The sequence below is a fragment of the Paralichthys olivaceus genome, chromosome 17, assembly GCF_024713975.1.
Source record: "Paralichthys olivaceus isolate ysfri-2021 chromosome 17, ASM2471397v2, whole genome shotgun sequence".
Lineage (NCBI taxonomy): Eukaryota > Metazoa > Chordata > Actinopteri > Pleuronectiformes > Paralichthyidae > Paralichthys > Paralichthys olivaceus.
The window spans coordinates 2,066,717-2,086,352 of record NC_091109.1 but is presented as its reverse complement, the minus strand read 5'-3'; the positions used below and the strand labels follow the sequence as shown (position 1 = coordinate 2,086,352).

At 43.5% G+C, this 19,636-nt stretch overlaps 1 protein-coding gene across 25 annotated transcripts in view; it reads left to right on the top strand.

Annotated features, from left to right (window-relative positions):
- The window catches only part of si:ch211-285f17.1 (sickle tail protein homolog), a 108,037-nt gene that overhangs the window by 57,166 nt on the left and 31,235 nt on the right, over nucleotides 1-19,636 (top strand). For 20 of the 25 annotated variants that reach the window (XM_069512955.1, XM_020087473.2, XM_069512957.1 and 17 more), the window contains one exon: nucleotides 5,385-5,671. In XM_069512955.1, coding sequence (XP_069369056.1) covers nucleotides 5,385-5,671 — 287 coding nt within the window. Of the gene's footprint in view, nucleotides 1-3,822; nucleotides 3,976-5,384; nucleotides 5,672-8,076; nucleotides 8,237-16,931; nucleotides 17,089-19,636 lie in introns of those variants that run through there. The other 5 variants (XM_069512956.1, XM_020087475.2, XM_069512960.1 and 2 more) reach the window with 5 other exon arrangements.

Below are 19,636 nucleotides of genomic sequence, written 5' to 3'. Positions count from 1 at the left end.
TTTCTGTCGTATTGAATTCATTTAGTCCGGTTGTCTTATAAGCAAAAATATAAATGACGATAAAAATCTGTTATCCTGCGCATGTTGTGACATCCTGACCTGAAACTCACATTATCAACTCAAATCAAAACAAAGCGGCTCTCATCCACAGCGTATCAGAGAAAGATCCCGAGGCTGAACTCCACCACAGTCACATTCAGCCTCTCTGATTGGTGGACACGTAAGTGGACAATTTTCTTTGGCAGTGAGCCCGAGGCCAAACTACAAGTAGAATTCCTCTATTTACGAGAGGTTTCCATTCTTCCCCCCTCGTCGCCTCTCTTGAATCTTTTTCACGAGACGACTGTTTTTGCCATTGTGCGCAAAAATCCATAAGTGTTGACACGACTTGAAAATTGCAGGTTTTTTCATACGAGCTGAACAGGCACCAGAATGAAGCAGACACCCAGATCGGATGTGAGATATTTCCTGCGTGTGAATGTCATTGTGTGAATGTCTGTGTTTTTGTGCGTGTGGCGTGAAAAATGTGGCCAGGCCGGATTGCCAGACACAGTTTCTAGGTCTGGTGCAGCTCACCTCCAGAGTGGAGAGGTGTTGAGTGGAATCAGCGCTCAATGAGAAGTCCGTGTACAAATCTGTCTCTCTTTTTCTGCAGGCGTGTAGCTGGACACCACCACTGACGCACACACATTAGCCTCCTCCTGTAGGATCGGTGTAATGCACCTTGATGTCGGTTGCAACTCTTCAATAAACCAAACACCCACTGGACTGCATTTGAATTTTCATGTGGTTCTTTAGCTCAGGAAAAAAGTGACCAAACTACAAATCATTTCAGTGAAGTGATTTGTAAAAATAGAAATGACAACCTCACCGTGAAAGGTCAACACAAAAGTCGTGAATTGCCTGGAGCAACATCTGAAGAACTGTGCCTGTCACCAAAATGGATGTTGAGACATTTCACCAAATCAGTGGAAATTGCTTGTGGCACTAAATGTAAATATGGGGCGATCCCCAAAGTCGTACGAAAACATCCTCTGGAACAAAGTGCCTTTTTGTAATTGTACGGAAATCTACCTATTATTTGGCGATAAAGATGAACGACACGTCTCCACTTCCTCCCACTATCCACCGTCGTCCATCTTCATGTTCAGTCTAGTTTGGATGTGTTGAGACAAACAGACGGACAACTGTTATGAGACTGAAACTCTTTCCCTCCGTTGGCAGCGGATTTTCTCTCCAGCAATATTTAAAGTCTTAGTAACTGACTTAATGTTAAAATGGATGTTATTACAGTATATTAGGAGCTGCTTCTATTCTAATCATATTACACCAGGCTCAGTTCCACATGAACGGATCATCTGATGTAACGACTGCGATAACTTTTACAATAATAAGAATTCTGTCAGATAGTCAACAGTGTCCAGTGCTGTTGTGAGGACGTGCATTCATGGCTTCAGGCTATCGCTATGTGAGCGCTGCTTTTACTGCACACAACAGGGCTTTGTATCTAACTGCATAGTTATGGGACAGTAATAGTAGGGGAGAGTGGGAGTGCGACCAGGGATACATTCCTACATAAATAAGCGACAACCAGAAAGTAGCTGTAAACAGCAGGAGGCCCCTGCGCCTCCTCGTAGGACCCGGCCGGGTGTTCATGGGCAGGTGTTTGACGTTGTCTTTCAAATGAGGCGACCGTCATTTACTCAACACGGGCAGCTGCGAAAGAGGGGGCGACGTTCTTGAGCTGCTGAAGTGAGACGTGATTCACTTGCAGATCCCCGGTGACATCCTGAAACAAGGAGGTCATTTTTTCAGGCCTGGACTGCTGACAGGAAAAGTGCAGCGGGGCAGGTTGTTCGGACCACAGGGTGTAATTGCCGGTTCAGAGGAGCTGCTTTAATTATCAGTTTGCCTCGACAGGGACTGACCTGTTGGGATGATGTATGTGTCACTGTCACACCAGGACACGTTTGACACGGAAACTCACTGTTGATACTGCAAAACAAAGTCTTCTGTGACTTTTCTACAGAAGAAGGCAGCATTTCAAATTTCAGACCATATTTTAGTTTTGCTTTGTTAAAACTTGTTTCCATCCAAACAAAGAAAGATATGAAATAAATAATATATAACAATGTCTGAAAACGACTCAACCTATGATTTATATTTTGTTGACTTGTGTACAATTATCCAAAATGTTTCCAACAATGTTCAGACCCAGAGGAATCCAGAGGAAAATTGCAGTTTTCTTATTCAAGGTAACTGCAAGTTTCATTTTTCTCGCCTTTTAAATTGCATCATATCGTCTTTGATTGGCGTCTGAGTTGCATCAGGCAGATTTTCATCCACTATGGTGATGAAGACAAAAACTCCCATGAACCCAAGCTGCCTTTTGTTTTGATTGAGAGACTCCTAGTGGATGAAGTTGCATATTGAATGTTAAAGGAAAGTTGTGTTGAATGAATAGGCACAAAAATCTGATTGTTACTTTTAGACTTTTTAAAGTTTATTTCATAGAAAACAAAGCAAAACTTAACATGCTCCTGTTTCTGGACTCTTCATTCCTCCTGCTTGCGCTGATCATGCAGAGTAAAACACAACCACACAAAGCCGCTGCGCTCGCCATCTGCTCTTAAAGCTATCATTGACTGCAACATGTTCGAGCCTGTTCTCTGAGGGGGTTTCTGGAATACATAGGAAATCACTGACTTACCCAGAAGTAGATGAAGCAGTTTGAGGCAAAGTTTGTTCCTCAAAGAAAACAACTTTTTTCTCCACAATGCTACACCTGGAATTGAATAAACATTAGAGATAAGAGTTAACATTGCATTAAGCTAAGTCAATTCCACAGTACGATGAAATGAGGCGACCTCTTCTGTTGTGGAGAAACATGTGAGCGAGTCAGACACAGAGTGGGTGGAAGCAGACTTGTCTCCATATGTTAGACATTATCCCGTCAGCTGCTGCATTGTGTTTGTTCATGCGCTCATCGCACCACTTTCAATTACATGGCCCACAAACTAGGCCATTGATCCCCTCACTTTTTTTCGTCAGTTTGTGCCGACGTCTTCCTGCACATGTAGATCGGGTCCCTTACATCAGCAGCTGCAAAGAAATGCCCAGCGGCGGCCCTTCCCCCCTCTTCCTCCTCGACACACACACACACACATGCATATACATCATACATGTACACACTGACATGTTTGCACAATGTATGTAGCAGATGAGAATGTTTGCTAACTGTCAGGCAACAGGGCAGCGCTGCTTCCACGAACTCCCGGAGCGGACGCAAACAGAAACACTGCTGCGTCTCCCGTGAGCTTCCTAATTGGAAACAACACCGCCTGCAGGACTGGCGCTTGTTTCATTCGGTTGCATTGATCAGATAACTCAATCACACATTAGCCGGCTGCCGTACTGCTGAGAGCAGTTCGGACGTGGCTCAGAAGTGGGTTATGACACATTTGGATGCATGCTAGTGTCTGGTGGGCCCCTCAGCTGGGGGGCGGAGAGTCAAACAAGAGACAGCTTGCAGACAAAGTCCTGATAAAGCACAGACTGTGTGTACATACGTGTGTGTGTCTGTGTCGGACAGTTTTACTGACACCTGTTAGTGTCAGGGTCCTGTTCAAAGAGGAGACAATGTGTTTCTCATCACTTTCTTCTTTTAAGGGCTCCATGTCTCCAACTCGCACATTTGCATTCAGCCTTTGACCACTAGCAGAAGAGTTTTTAGCCTGAGGGTGAAGGCCCAGTCACTCTGTGTCCTGGAATGCAGTTGACTCTCTAAATCCCCACCAGTCTATCCTGGGGCTGTGGGGCAGGGCCTATCTCAAGCCCCCTTTTCCACGTGAGCCACGTCTGGAATCTCTAAGCAAGCAGTTATAGCCGATTCTCCCAGCCTCGCGCCGTGTTGATCCCAAAGAGCAATGGAGGAAGAACTAGCAGATGAAGACAAAGATTGTTCGCATGGGGAAGGTAATAAGCGTTCTGACATGCCACCTGCAAACAAAGTCAGATCCTTCGGCGGTTTGAGTCTGTTCCGTCTGCTGAGTGTAATTCGGTTGGCAGTGGGGGTAAAGTGTGTTTGGGAGTTAAAAATAGGATTGGAAGTACATGAGACGTGCTGAGGCTCTGAGCCTGGGCAGGGTTGGGGTTTGCGCTGATGGTGTAGGTGACGTGATTCTGCGTCTTTGTGTTTACCGACCAAAGCACTTTTGTGTTTTGAAAAAGCCGTAGGAATTAAATGGAATGAAATTTCCCGGCACAGGAAAACAAGTAGGAATTCAACCGCTGCAGCTAATGAGAGTGTGTTTTAGCACCCCTGAGTTAAACCTTCGTCTCAGTCCCAACACGTCTTTGAGAGGAGAAGAGAAATTCCTTTTTTTTTTTTTTCAATCTGTGGCTCATGGTATGTTTTCAAGCTTTCAGAGAAGGAAAGAAAAGTCACATTTTCCTCTCACTAAATTGTTGAAAATCACTTAAAATATCCTCCTTCAAACGTTGAGGAGCTAAACTCCATGTGTGGTCCTTCATTTTCCACCATTACCCTCTGAAAGGTGCACATTATACCTGCCTGTCTGGAAAACAGGCTTATTGCTTCTTTCCTCCTCCTCTCCTCCTTCTCTCCTCTCCTCTCCATACACTATCTCTCATATTGATGGATCACAAGTGTGCGCCCTCAGGCCCAGATCGATTCGATAACAAAGTGCAAAGATGTTCATGTGCCTAAAGGAGGTTGTGTTTACTTTATCTCCACTCTGCTTTGAAATCAAATATCCATCTTCAACACTTCATTGTTGTTTTCATAAAGTGGACGGTTTGCTGACTGGCAGAATATTGGAGACGCAGGCCTTCTGCTTTGCTGTAATAAGTAAAATCTTTAACTGTACCTGCACCTGGTTGTTTCTGCTCGGCCTCAGTGTTCCGGGTGAATAAACAGATGCTCTGGAGTTCGTTTCCACGTCTCTCTGTTTGTGTCGCCCCACATTAATGGATCTGTGGCTGTAACAGCTGTTTCAAGTTGGTGTTTTCATCACCAGCACTTCGACAGTCGCATTTAATTTGGGTTTTATTGTTGAAATATAAAAGAGCATGAATACATAATGAACTGTGCTCAGACAATGTTTGTTTCAGTTTTGCTTCTGGAGAAACTATTAACATCTTTTTGAATATCAGTTTTCTCTTTTCTCTCGTGGGGGGTGTTACTGTAAAAAGAGAAGCTCACAGTTTTTTTTAAAAGTTCTCTGTATAAGATCGTTGAATTTGTTCTCTCGTGCCCTCATGACCGAAGGAAGCACAACATATGTGCACGCACTTGTTGTTGATGTCAAAACATCAGCATGGAACATGTGTGTTTGACCCCTCTCCTCTCTGTTCTCCCTCAGAACAAAACAAGAGCAACCTGAAGGTAACCTCACCAGAGGATGCCGAACACGTAGGCCGCCGACAGGCCTCCCCGAATGGGACGTCGCCATTGAGAGGAGACGCCAAAGGCAGTCGAACTGTCCCCCGGAGGCACACGTTAGGGGGAGCCCGCGGCCCCAGAGAGATCCTCGCTATGCAGCCGCCAGACATGGACAAGAAGAGGGAGGCGTTCCTGGAGCATCTGAAGCAGAAATACCCCCATCATGCATCAGCGATCATGGGCCACCAGGAGAGGCTGCGGGAGCAGGTCAGTCAGAGAGGCTGTGATGTGGAATGTTGGGATCTCATTGTTTGGTTTGAATTATAAAGCGTTTAAAACATTACAGTATATTGATGATAAAGATGCACTTACTGATATATTACCAATGGATCTAAAGACTTCACCTGAGAGTCTGAACTAAGGTCCATGTATGTGTCACATTGTTTTACATCGGGTTAGTTCTGGTTTCACGTTTCTGTAGAGACCAGTAAGGCCTCTGCTTCTTTTGCTTCTTCTGTTGTTTAATACTGTCTCAACTTCCTGTCATTGGTCCGAAGGTTTGACATTTCTCAAAACGTTTTTCACACTGCAAATGAAGTGAACCATGATTAACTTTAATCCTGACCAAGACCCTTTCTTTCTTTTCTTCTCTTTTGATCTGACTTAAGTTTGGTTCGTTAAAGCAGTGAAAAAGCACTAAAACACCAAAGAGCTAATAAAGTTGGTGGAGACAAAACTGAAATAAAAGGAGAATGAATAATTGATTTGTTAGTTGGCCAGACTTAACTGAACAAAAGGTTTATACAATAACAACTTTATAAGATAATAAAATGTCAAATGCAAATGTTTTTGCTGGTTTCTCTGTCCCCTAAATCACCAAAACTCTTAATGCAGCTTGAATGTCCATTGTAGACGATCTTATATCATTTGTAGTTCAGTTCAGTCTGGTACCACTTTATCTTACATCTTTAAAATCTAACAAGTAGTTCTTCATTCAAAAGACAGGTTTGTTCAAATATCTGTTTTTATATAGCAGTTTTGACAGTATCACATCTTCATAGTGTTTTGTATTTGAGTTATAGTTGCTTTAATTTCCCTTTGCAGACTGAGGCAACAATGCATTTTGCAAAACTACCTCCTCCCTTTTTTCTGCTGCAGGTTACATGTGAAATCTTTTCTATAAATCTGCCTGTCACATTTCCCTCCCACAGCTGCTGTGAAACAGTGCGGCGGTGTTTTTGTACAGGAGTAGAAAACATGCTAACCACAAGCAGTTTGAATCGCCTGCACACTTTAAAGCCTGTTTTCACCATAAGTGGACTCGCTTATAGCTTCAGACATGGTTTGTTTATTCTTGAGGACAGCGTGATGGATAACGTAAACATCCAGGGTTGAGAGGGAGATTCTACAGATTATAAAGTCTCCTTGTGCCGTCAGCATTTTTTTGAGGTGGAGTGATTCGACGGGGGGAGGGCTATTCTGTTGAGGTGGACATTTGACTTTACCTGGTCATTGTCTGTGTGTTTGCTTCAGGTCAGAGGAGACAAAGGGGAGGGGCAAGCTGGCTTTTGTAGCCAAAACAATCGAGGTAATGGTGAGGCTGGCACCGAGCCACAGGGGAGCTGCAGGCGATAGTACCAGGCATTGTGCAAGAGGGATTTGGTGTGCTGTTTTTCAGATGCCACATGCAAAATGAACCCTGCTCCAATCCACTGCATTGATCAAGAATTTGCATAGGTAATATCAGGCATCCGGGAGGGCAGTGTTACTCTATAGCTGCTTTCAGACATGCACTGAACCCGAGGGGCTGTATGAGGGAATGCAAATGTCCGAGTGAGAGCCTGCAGACTCTCTACAGCCAGTCCCTTGTTAAAAGGTCTGCACAATGTCTGAAGGAGCCGATGTGAGAGCACAGCATGAAATCAACCCTGGGATTCAACTCGAGTGAGTGGGGGTATCTATGATGTGAATAAAACTGAAATCTCAGGATGAAAAAAAGGTGCCACACACTTAGAAGACACAGGCGAGGATGTCCACAGAACATTTGATGTTAAACTCACTGGTGTTGATGTGCTGGAAACAAAAACCTGTGATCTCCGCAGCTGAATATACTGTAAATGTAACATCCTCCCTCTGCCTGCTGCCCCACCCTTCACCTGAGCGCTCTGGAGATTTCTGTGTAGCTGTGAATGCCTCTGGTTCTGCCGGAGGTTTCTCTCTCGCACATTGTGGGAACTGTTGGGTTTCTCTATAAATCTTTACAGTCTTGATCTTCTATGTAAAGTGCCTTGAGATAATTAGAATTAAATAATAAGAATTAAGCAGAAAGCAGCAAATGAATACAATGAATAAAAACAACAAAACAAGAGAATCTCCAAACTAAAGAAGGATAAAAACTATGTCAAATAAAAAGGTGCAAACTCATCAAACAGTTTGTGAACAACTTGTTCTGCTGTCAATGCATTTTTTAAAATTCTATTTCTGAAGAGGTAGTGTGTGTGTGTGTGTGTGTGATCTGCTGTGCAGGACTCCTGGGAGGGGTGGGAAGAGTTTGTTTTGAAATGCAGGCAGTCAGACAGGTAAGTCCAGTTTCCGGACCGGGGTGGAGTCAGTTGCCATGGTGACTGGTGATGTCACCGCTGGAGGGGCTCAGTTTTCGTGTAGGTGCCTGTTGAGGCGAACAGACCGAGTGTGTGTGTGTGGGAGCGAGGCTGTGCAGAGGAGCCGATGGAGCTGCTTGTCTGGACGCATGGCGCGAAGGAGTAAGGATCGAAAAACTTTTTACGCGCGGGAATAAAACCCAACATCGGCCCTTCAGACCCGATCAGCAAGGTAGGAGGCGCGGGGGAAATGTGCTGTGGCTGTTTGTGCGGTCATCCGGAGCGGCGCTGGGAGCGCGTGCGCTTTATTGCGTGCGAATGAAAAACGTCCAAGAGTTTGTGTTCTGCAGCGCGCGCGGTGCACGGGAGTCTGTCAGGTGCTGCAGAACTTCCAAACAGAGGAGGCACAAGAAGTTTTAGGTTTAAAGCGAAATCGAGGACAGTCTTCAGTGTGTTTCAGTGTGTTTCAGTGTGTTTCAGTGTGTTTCAGTGTGTTTCAATGTCTTCCAGTGTGTTTCAGTGTGTTTCAGGGTGTTTCAGTGTGTTTCAGTGTGTTTCAGGGTGTTTCTGTGTGTTTCTGTGTGTTTCAGTGTCTTCCAGTGTGTTTCAGTGTGATTCAGTGTGTTTCTGTGTGTTTCAGTGTGTTTCAGTGTGATTCAGTGTGATTCTGTGTGTTTCAGTGTGTTTCAGTTGCATGAGATGCTGCTGTAAATAATCCACGACGCACAATCACCTGCAGCTCTTTTAACGAGAGGTTAACGGTGTTGACATCACTGCAAAACAAATTATCTGTTCACAGAGGAAGTTTTCATATCAGCCCAACGAGCTGTATCTTGCAGGATGTTGATGGTGTTTATTATTTTTGAGACACTAATTAATGATGATAATTTGTTTTTGGTAATTAGTTACCGCATAAAGTTGATTCATTGAAGACACACAATGATTATTAGAATCTATCTAAACTGAACCTCTGGTGGATTCGTCTGTAACTTGTCTCTACTCTTATTTATTTCCACTGGGCATGTGGACCAATTTCAACTGACTTAAAACTGGAGCGTTTTAGCGTCTTTCAGTTTTCATTTTTCACTTTGCAAAATCATCACATTGCGAAAACAGCTCAGGTGGTGGATAACAGAACAGAAAGGAGAGTGAAGAATGGATTTGTTGCTCGGCCAGAAACAATTCAAAAGAAATCCTGAAGTTTGTATCTAAGAATAACAACTTTATGAAATAAGAAAATATCACGTTTTTCTGTGGTTCTGCTTTTCCCCCAAGTGGCAAGAAATCGTTATTGCAGCTTTCATTGATTTAAGACAACCTGTATTTATGACATATAATATATATATATATATATATATATATATATATATATAGTTTGTGTGTACCTACAAGACCATCTCCTGGCTGGTTAAACTGATAATGTGTGACCGGGTTCTAAGACGCTACGAGAAGAGGATTATTATTTTGTGTGAGTGTCTGTGAATTGGTAAAAAAAATATGTTTTGGGTTCTTCCAAGGTCATAGAGAAGTTGATTTTAAGAAGTTATTGTCCTTCTTAGGTGGAAATAACTGTAAAAAAGGTTTTGGGTGATTGAGAAAAAGTTTGAAGGTCTTTCCCTTGTCTGCTGAAACACTGAATTCAGAGATAAAGTGACACTTAAATTCACTTAAATTGAATTTGGATTGAAGCTCATAAGAGATTCAGATTGATGATGCATTTTGAATTCATCGCGTCAGGGAATCAGATGCTGTCACAACTCAGACCGGTTTGAGCATGAATTCTTGGCAATTCAATGCAGCGGCAAAAATGATTGAAGGTTGTGTTTGACATAATCTAATTGTGGATGTCAAGAGGGATGCACTGAAGCCTCGCTAATGTCAACAGCAGTAAATTAAAACAAAAACAAAGTCTACTCGAGTGTTTTTCATGTGGTGTCTTGGGGAGGTGTAATTATTCTGCCTTGAGGAGAAACGGTTAGAAAACAAATAATCTCTGCTCACAATGTGCTGCACAGTGTGTGACAGAGGACGACCTGCTCGTGTTCTCACGTCTGGTACCGACCATACAGGAAAGGCAACATCAGTGGCAACAGTGCGTGCTTTGGAGGTGAGACGCAACATGTCTCTGGTGGTTTGAGTTACAAAGGCGGAGATTTATCAAGGTCAAGCGGAGGTAGGGAAGATGATATCGCTTTACTTTGAAAAGTTGATGACCCCACTCCACCCAGCATTTACACACACACACACACACACACACACACACACACACACACACAAGGACTGATTTATTCCTATACAAGGTTCCCCCTAGATTCTCTCCCCTCACCCTCTGTGATCTTTAAACCCACAACAAAAGCGAGCGGTTTAATTTCCTCCTCTCCTCATCAGGCCTGCAAAGACCTGGATCCCACCCAAAGGGAGATGAGATAACATCCCTTTGGCCCGACCGCCACCCATCCTCTGGCCCCTCTCTCTCTATCTCCCCCACTCTCTCTGCCCAGGGGCAGCACAAACTGAGCCGCTTGACCGATCACAGACACACATGCACGCTCGCCGAGTTCCCTCCTTCCGCCTGTGTCGGTGTCTGTGTCTGTGTGTGATGAGCTGGGAGTCGCCAGGGCCAGGGGGTTCTGTGCAGGGTTGAGCGGCCATGTTAGGGCAGCTGTCTGCAGCTGTGGGCACCAGACGGACGGACAAGCCTGTCACCTCTGAGCTGAGATAAATCATTGGCTGATGAGAGCACAGATGGAGTCAGAACAAGTAAATTGTTTTCCAGTGCAAAATGTGGTGCTCCGGTGTATAAGATGGCAGAAGGGCAGGAGAATACTGCATGAAATACACAAGCAATGACCCCAAGAGTGAAGCCAACACATATGAATCCCCCCTGGTGGCTGGTTGCGGTATAGGTCATAAACCCTTATTGTGAATTGGACCAAACTACACATCAAGATGTTTCTTTCATTTTAGGAAGTTCTCCCACTGATGTTTGTTCATGGCCTCATATTTGGTTAAAACTATTTGCTTTATTATAGATGCTATAAAAAACAGACTTCATGATTGACAGCTGACACTGACTTGTGATTGGTCGAGTGTGTGTGTATTGGTGGGACCTCGGCAGGGTCAATTAGCCAAATCAAAATTTAAAATGAAGGCGTCAGTGTGTTGGCTTCTGCCTCTGGGAAAATGTCTGAATCGATCAAACTGATCAAACCACACTAACATGATCCTGATGCTCAGCCCAGTTTTTCAACTGCATCAACGTGTAACAAAAATGTGGTCCGTTCTAGGTAAATGTCATGTGTCATTATAGTTTTATATTACGAGTGAAGTCATCGCAAATATCAGAATGTTATTATACGGTGTGGTGATGACCTTCATTGCTTGATTCAACAAAGAAAAACTTGCCAAACTTGTTTTAACTTGGCAAGTTGGAGCTTTATTACTAAGTGAACACGCTGTAGGGGAAAATGCACTTATGTGAGTAATAATCAACATTCTTATGTTGTAATGTTTTTCCCTGAAATAGATTTAATCAAGTGTTTTATAAAAGAAGTCTTCATCGTCTTAATCAAATATGTCCCCTGAGAGGAAGGCAATAAAAAAGAACTGAAATAAGAACGAATGAGAAGAAAGAACAGATGCCTTTTCAGGAGCTCTTCCAGCACGTCAGAAGCAGATCATTGTTATAAATTGAGCGTGGAAACATTCTGCATTTAGTAACAACGTCCACATCAATAATATGCTGCAGGACATGTGCACCCTCCCACCAATTCATGCTGAACAAAGCCATATAATTGCAGCTCATTTGTCATTATAGACAGCAAATGTACTGTAAACTCTCCCTCTGAGGCTTTTTGAGGTAATGCAGCGTTTGGCCTGTCCCCCACATACTTCGCTCTGTGGGCTCTTGGCTCTGCTGCACTTTTGCTCCTCAGAACCGAGGTCAGCTCGATAACGCCGGCTCCCAGCATGCATCGCCTCCCTGCGAGAAATCAAAGCATGATCAGAGAAAACATGAACAGGGAGGGAGTATTTTTCCTGTTAATACCTAAACTGCACAGAGAAAAAAAAAGGATCATTCATGGTGTCCCTGTTCGTAGTGTCCCTTCAATGATGTGAGTATCATGAGAGCAGAGATGAACCAACAAACATGTTTTGGAATATTACATACTAAAATATTTATAACCCAAGTTGTTTTTTTCAAGAAAGTACTTCTTTGTTGTACCTTGTATCTCAGCTCACACAATCAGGTGCTGTGCAAACATCTGTTTTTTATTCATCCACCCCCTCCACTGACCGTCAGGAACAGAAGCTGTGCAGTAGATTTTTAACAGCATCTTCCAACTCTGCATAAAATGACACGTTCACCTCTTTTACACCAAGAGTTGTGGTTGAATTGCTCAGGTTTATGAAACGCTAAAATAAATATGAGATTAGATTAGATTAGAGGAGGAGTAGAGGAGTGCCTGTTTTTTTTTCCGGTAAATCGTGCATCATCTTGTACGATATGAAGAAATGATGGAGGAGATGTAAAAAAACAGAAGGTCATGGCTATTTACACCAAGAAGTTCAATGCACCTCTTAACGTACCCTGGAAAAAATGCAGCGTCTTCGCCTAGAATGCCAAAATAAAAATAAATAAGAGCGTGTCATGTTTCCATTACTGTTGATTAAAAAGGAAGGAGTGAGAGCAAAGTGAATCCACTCCCTTTGCTGGAGTCTGATGTTGATATATAAGAAGAAGCACAAGTTTAATGACTTGTCAGTTTACAGCAGATCTGTAGTCTTTTGGGTTTTAGAGGTACAGCATCTCCCCGGTTGAGAGGACGAGTGGTCAGCGGAGTGGCGCCACAGCCGTGTCTAATCCCGAGTGTCACTGTGATGGGTGGGTGTGGGGTGTGCGGGCATATAAGCCGCTCTGACAGAAGGACCCGCCTCTGATCGCTGCCGATAATGAGTCGAGCCAGACAGAGTTTTACACACTGTCTCAAGCGCAGTGCCAGTGTGTTAATCAGACCAGCTAATCAGGTCTGAGCTCTTTTCAGGGCGCTACTCTGCAACCGCTCGTCGCTCGATTAGCCCGAGCTTAAGTTTACTACAGCAGCCGCAGTTATGTTGTTGTTCTTCCTCCTCTGGCTTAACAGGGACGGGGTCGTTTTCTTGACAGGATTTCCAGAGAGCGGAGGTGAAATGTCTACGACCTTTTTAACCTCGTGCCCTCACATTCCACCAGCTACTCAGCCCGAGGAGCTTCATCTGACTTCAGTGTGTCGACCCTCACAACGACCGATCAGCTACCGGAGAACAGATACTTATAGCTTTCATCAGGGGGATAAATTAAACTAAGGATTCTGTAGTCAAGTATCTCATGATGTGGGAATAAACACAGTTAATGTTTTCACTCATTCATAATGTGCACTTATGAATGACAAGTGTGAAAATCAGTTGGTATTTACATGGACTGCCAAATGATAACATGACAGATAGATTAGTTCCACTGTCAAGTACTGAGCAGCCTGCAGATTCTCCACCTCCAGTCTCTCTGTGTTTGGTTATTGATTATTATCTCTGGGGGTTATGTTGTCACCTGTTTGTCTGTTTTTTAGCTGAGAATAATTCATGGATCTTGCTGAAAAAATAAAATCAGGCTTTCAGGGATTCATTTCTGCGAGTACGTATAATTTTGTGCATCTTGGATTTCCAGTTTGTTTGTAATATTGGTCATGAAGGAACCCAATAAAGTTTGGTGCGGATGCTGATCACGGTGGTGATTCCAGAATTATTATTTTCTCTTCATGAATGTGCACTGTTGGGCCTTGGCAGGAGGTATGCACTCTATCCCTAGTGCCATTCTGGTTCTGCTATCATGTTATTATCGGTTTCATTTCCATGTTTTCTTGGTTCTTGAGATCTATCTTTGTCAGAAGATGTTCTGTTGGTCATTAGACTTTATACTGATCAGCTAAGTGATTTGTTTTCTTGCTAAACTAATTGACAGAACATGTATTTTCTTGCTGATGTTAAACATGCCCTCGTCTTCAGTTTAGTCATGGTAGCCACATGCAAGTTTGAGAATCCTTCATTTTGATGGACTACCTTTAATGACACCACTGTTGACATTTTGTTTGATATATTGACAAGAGATTCCAGGTTTTATGACCACCAGAAACAAAAGGTGAGCAAGTCAAGATGGGTGTTTCCTCGTGTTCTCTCTCTGTACCTGCGCTTTGCAAACCTTTGCATGCTTCCCGACATCTGGATTCAACTTCGGGGGCCGAAGGTATGAACCAAACTTCAAAGGGTAAATCAGAGACAGAGGCACACGGGGATGATTTCACCTCTGACAGGACCGACTCCAAGAATCTGTCTGCAGCCTTATTGTGATCTCCTGCGCTTTTATTTCCAGTCGGCCGTTCACAGTGGAGATACTGGGGGTGGACGGAGAAAAGCATGGCAGCGACTTGGCAGCGTTTCTTTTCTAAATGTTTGAAATACATTTTCCAAAGACAGAGTGCAGTTTTTTCCTTTTAACTAAACAAGACAACGTGGATGATAGGGAACACCTGGAATGTGCATAGGTCCACAGTGGGAAAGTGTATATTTCGGGCATCAGCGTCTAATGCAGTCCGCAATAAATTAGACTACTTGACAGATGTGGAGCATTTGCTGCAGTTCATCACAGCACCTCCTCCTCAGGTTGACCAAACTGCAGCTCTTGTCTTACAGATGAAAGTTTACACCCATGTGACACACAGCTCTGGCTCTGTTATGTTTAGCTCTGGTGTTTAACACTTTGCAGTTGGTGTTAACACAGTTTCTAGCAAAACAAGTCAGTCAGCAGCCTGATGTTCGGTGCTGGGAAAACATGGGAGATTTAGCACCTTCAGCATCAATGGGTTCTCTTGTTTCCTGACTGTTTCACGACTTATCACTTATGGTCGACTGAGTGTGTGTGTGTGTGTGTCTTTTTCGTCAGAGGTAAAAGGGCCAACTTGTATGTATCACCATTCAGTGAGAGAAAAAATAATGGGGTTTGATTTAAAAAAAAAAAAAAGTAATTTAACAGTTTAACAATAAACTGTTTTTACATCACAGTGACGGGTCATGGATCATGTTATCAGGAAATGCAGAAACTTTGAATACACTTCTATCAAGCGCAGTTAAAACTCATCACTGATTATCTGACTCCTTCTCTATACACACAAAGAAACTCCTCTGGGTGAGTGGCTGTAATAAATCTTAGTCTCAGCAGAAGAGCGCATGTGTTCCTGTGACTTGTTAATTAGGCATCAGAGCTGATTTCATGGGACGAGAGAAAGGAGACGTCACAAAATACTGTGATTTAAAACCAGCAAAGATTTCCTGCTCATTGTAAAGAGGAAAAAATATATACTTCAGCTTTGTCTCTACTAGAATTCTGCCTCCTATAATCGTATTAGATTATGTTTGAGTTGATACATGTGTGACATCATGTTGAGGATGCAGGACTCTGATTACTCCTGAGAGAAGAAAGGCCTCTTTGTGCTCGGAAACACACACACACACACACACACACACACACACACATTCTCAGGTGTACACCCAGAGAAGAACATCCTTTATATTACCAGCGGAGAGATGCTCTCTAGAGACAGACCAGGTTTGTGTAAGGACATGTCAAATAAATGGACAGAACTGACCGACACATGAGCCTGTCTTTGTCTGCTGTGTGTATGTGGATGGGAGACCTGTTTGTTTTTTTTGTGGACGTATATATATATATATATATCCTGTGTGGGTGTGTGAGAGGTAAAGATTTATTGCATAAATCTAGGAAGGTGAAAGTGTTCAGAGCTGCAGAAAGAGTCTCGCTGTTGATGAAGTGATACGAAAAATCAAGTCTGGACAGGCCACAGCTCTGCAGACTAGTTTGCATGTATTGGTTTGATAGGAGAGACAGTGGGCGAGAGAGAGAGCGAGGGAGGGAAATAGGTGTGTTCAAATCATTGCATGTAAGACTAGTAAGCGATCTGCCCCGTCTTTGTGTACGTCTGGGCTTGTAATCTTACTTAACGCCTTGAATATAATCACAACATGCACTGTACATTTACAGTAATTATTCCAATACTCGTTTTAATAACAAGTTCAGAAATGGCTATTTTTAGCTGGTTTCAGACATGATAATTGTCCCAGTCAGAAGACTTCACAGCAACAGGAAAATAATCCAGTCCTGGTTGTGCCTGGGTAGATCATGAAGGAAGCAGGGCATGATGTATAAACTCTGTTTTTCTTTATAGCTCATTGACACAGGCGTCGCCCCTCTCCAGACATTCTCCTGCTATATTCTCACATGGGCTCATTCAGACACTTGCGTTCTCACATACAGCTCCTTCGTCTGGTTTTCTCAAAAATGTCAAACTTTGCAAAAACGTAGTTACCACTTATTTCAAAAATATGCTCTGCATACCACAGAATTGAGACTGTGAATATGCATGCGTTGGTATTTGGATGTGTCCGTCCACTGGGTGTGTTTTCTCTAGGAAGAGGCCCTGCTGAGTATCTCATAAAGGTTGCCGGATCCCTGAGGGTAGAGCAGGGTCTTATCTCCTTGGAACATCTCTCAGTCTTCAGCCACAGCCTCACAGGGATTAGTGTTGATGCTACTGTTTTAAGATAAAAATGTATTTCTTGCAGTGCTGAACGTGTTTAGTTTTAAAGCTGTTGCACAGATTATATTTTCTACTCACACGCTGCTGGAACAGTAAGAGAAGCTGCATTTGAACATCCCTCTCCCTCTAACACAATCTCTGTCGCACACAGTGGTGCAAAACACAGACGTAGAAACAATGACTTTCCCTGGGTGTGTGGATTGTGTGTGTTTGTATTGTGCTGCTGGATCGTTAGGGGCGGTGTGTGTGTGTGCGCTGGACGGAGGGGCATCCGCTGTGAGTTCGAGCAAAGAAAAGGGAAGGGAGCTGGACAGGGCAGCCACATAGAGCAAGTGAAACAACAGTGGAGGAAGAGAGCGTGTCGCCCGTAGATCCGGGAGTTTCCAGTCGCACATGGAAGCCGCTGCTGGAGGAAGATTGCCACGGGTCTAATATGGTAAATAAGCTTTTCAGGATAATTCAGAAAACAATCGTTGCCTAGAATGTGTTTCATTTAGATTGTACACGACAATACAGGAAATGTTCCCGCATGTGACTAAAAGGCTTCTATACTCACTCAAGACAATTCTCTCTGCTTCATAAAACTCCCATCGGCTGATTTATCTGACGGCTACGCAAAGTTGATTCCCGTAAACAAAGTTGATTTCCGTAACCTCAGAGATTGGGGGCTGATGTCTGCCGGTGATAACTGTGACTAACTCATGTATGCGCGAGTGGTTGAAATCAATTGGACGCTTTGGCTCAGTTGTTCAAAATGTCACAAGTGGCGGAGGAGTTAGAGATTCAACCTCCATCGCACGCCGGGTCAACAGGCACGATATTGTCTTTTGTGATTATGCACTTCATTTGCACACTGCACGAGAGATCTGCTTGATTGTATTTTACTTGCCGATGTAATATATTTATTAATGAGCTTGTATCCATACATTTTCCAGGCACAATCTTTCGATTCCTAACTTCTCGGTGGCAGGTCTCACCTCAGATGTTCAGCTTTGATCGCGGATCCTGCTACAGTATGAAAAAGTCATCACCTCTTAGCACACCAATTAGCAAGCGAGGCCATCTCTGAAAGGTCATTTGGGGATTTGGATGAAGGGATTAGAGGAGGAATGCATCAGAGGAGGGAGCGAGAGAGGGATGTGGTGGCAATGAATGGGAATGGATGACTAGGGGATTTCAGTATAATGTCATTAAGGCTAGGGGGGACAAAAGGATGATGGTCCGTCCACAGACAGCATACGGACAGAGCGCTGACTGGTGATTGACAGGGGCTTTATGCCTCACGCTTGTGTAGAACTGCAGTGGCGCTGGTTTTTAGGTGTTTTTCTAACGAACTCTTGTAGTTTTGAACTTTTGTGACACATTTGAATCTGTCGTCTACGCAGAGGGAGCGAGGATTCAGTGTTTGGCACGAGGACTCTGAAAGCATCTTGTCACTAAATCAGCCAGTAGTGAAGGGGTTAACAGTCTGCAGAGGCACTGTCTTCTGTTTGTGTGTTTGTCTCACAGATCCGACCAGGTAATTACAGTTAGCTCTATTTCCGCTCCCACCTCCCACCCTCACCTCCAGAGCCTGGGCCAAATTAGCATCTTAAGTGGAAAAAGCCGTGCTCGCATTTCTGTTTGTGTTTAAAACCACACAAGCTCCGACCTCCCCTCGCATGCGGAGATAAAACAGTGTGAACATTGTGTAAATCTTGATAGTGACCAAAACGATAATGTTTATATGATTGCTGTGTTAAAATGTGCTGAAAAAGAACTGATACACAAACTAAAGTGATTTCTCAATAAACTAATCACTATCAATATATATGCTAATACAGAACTAGATAACATAATATCAAATGCAGCATTGAACAAGGAAGACTGTAGCTTGATGAGGGAGAGTTTTGTTTTACAATGAAACCTTTAAATGAGACCTTAAATAAAAATAAATCAAATGTGCAAAACAACTTAACCATTAACTAGAAAGTAAAGTGGTGCTCGTAGGAACATTACAACCGTATGTTAACAAATCCATTGTCTGGTGTTAGTGTGACATGAAAAACAACACAACTTGTCAAGGTAAGTTCAGAGGTCGACGGGCTTACCAGAAGGTCAGCAGTTCCATCTCCGTCTCCCCCATCCCGCTTGTCCTTGATACTGAAGATACGGAACCCCAGATTGTATAAATGATGAGAGAAAGTGCAGCACATAGATGCCCTGTATTATATCCAGTATATACTGTACTGTAAAGAGCTTCGGGTAGTCATCAAGACTAGAAAAGCTTCCATATAAATACAGAGCATTTACCATTACATAGGAATCATCCGAACTTTCTGTAAAACCGTTTCATTCCTACTCAAGACAGCACATAATGTCTGTCCGTGGGTTCTTGGTTTGACTCACAGTCTTTCATTTATTAAACATCTCCATAATTGTGCAGCCAAATTGTGCCGAAAATGATCAACCTGATTGCAGAGATATCAGGAGAATGCCTCGTTTTCTTTTCAAAGGCGAAAGCCAGGCTACGCTATAAGAAAGCCTCTATAACCCCCTGCTGAGTATATAACAAATTAGGCATCAATCAGTGGGCTTTGCGGAGGCTGCCGACGTGTGTGGTACACGGCGTTCTGACGGCTTTCAGGGCTTCGCCTATACTTACATCTCAAATGAGTTACGCAGCAGGCTCCTGATGGGAGCTGCCATTTACTTTACTTTGCTGTAATCGCCGGGCTCTGCATGTCAACCTGTCTGGCAGCGGCTGCATGACATAACCTGATCTACTCTGCTTTGTGAAATCATGCAACATTGTCGTCTCAGCTTGAACGCGGCTCACGACAGGCGACGATGACAAGAGCCCCAGACTGTGCATGCGTGCTCCTGAGGTGCAGAGGTCGGCGTTGTAAGAAAGCCCTCTGCAGTAGTGATTTACCTGCACTGATGTGTAAAATTTGAATGTTACATTGTGGGACTGCGGACACACACACAAACGCAAAGTTTTC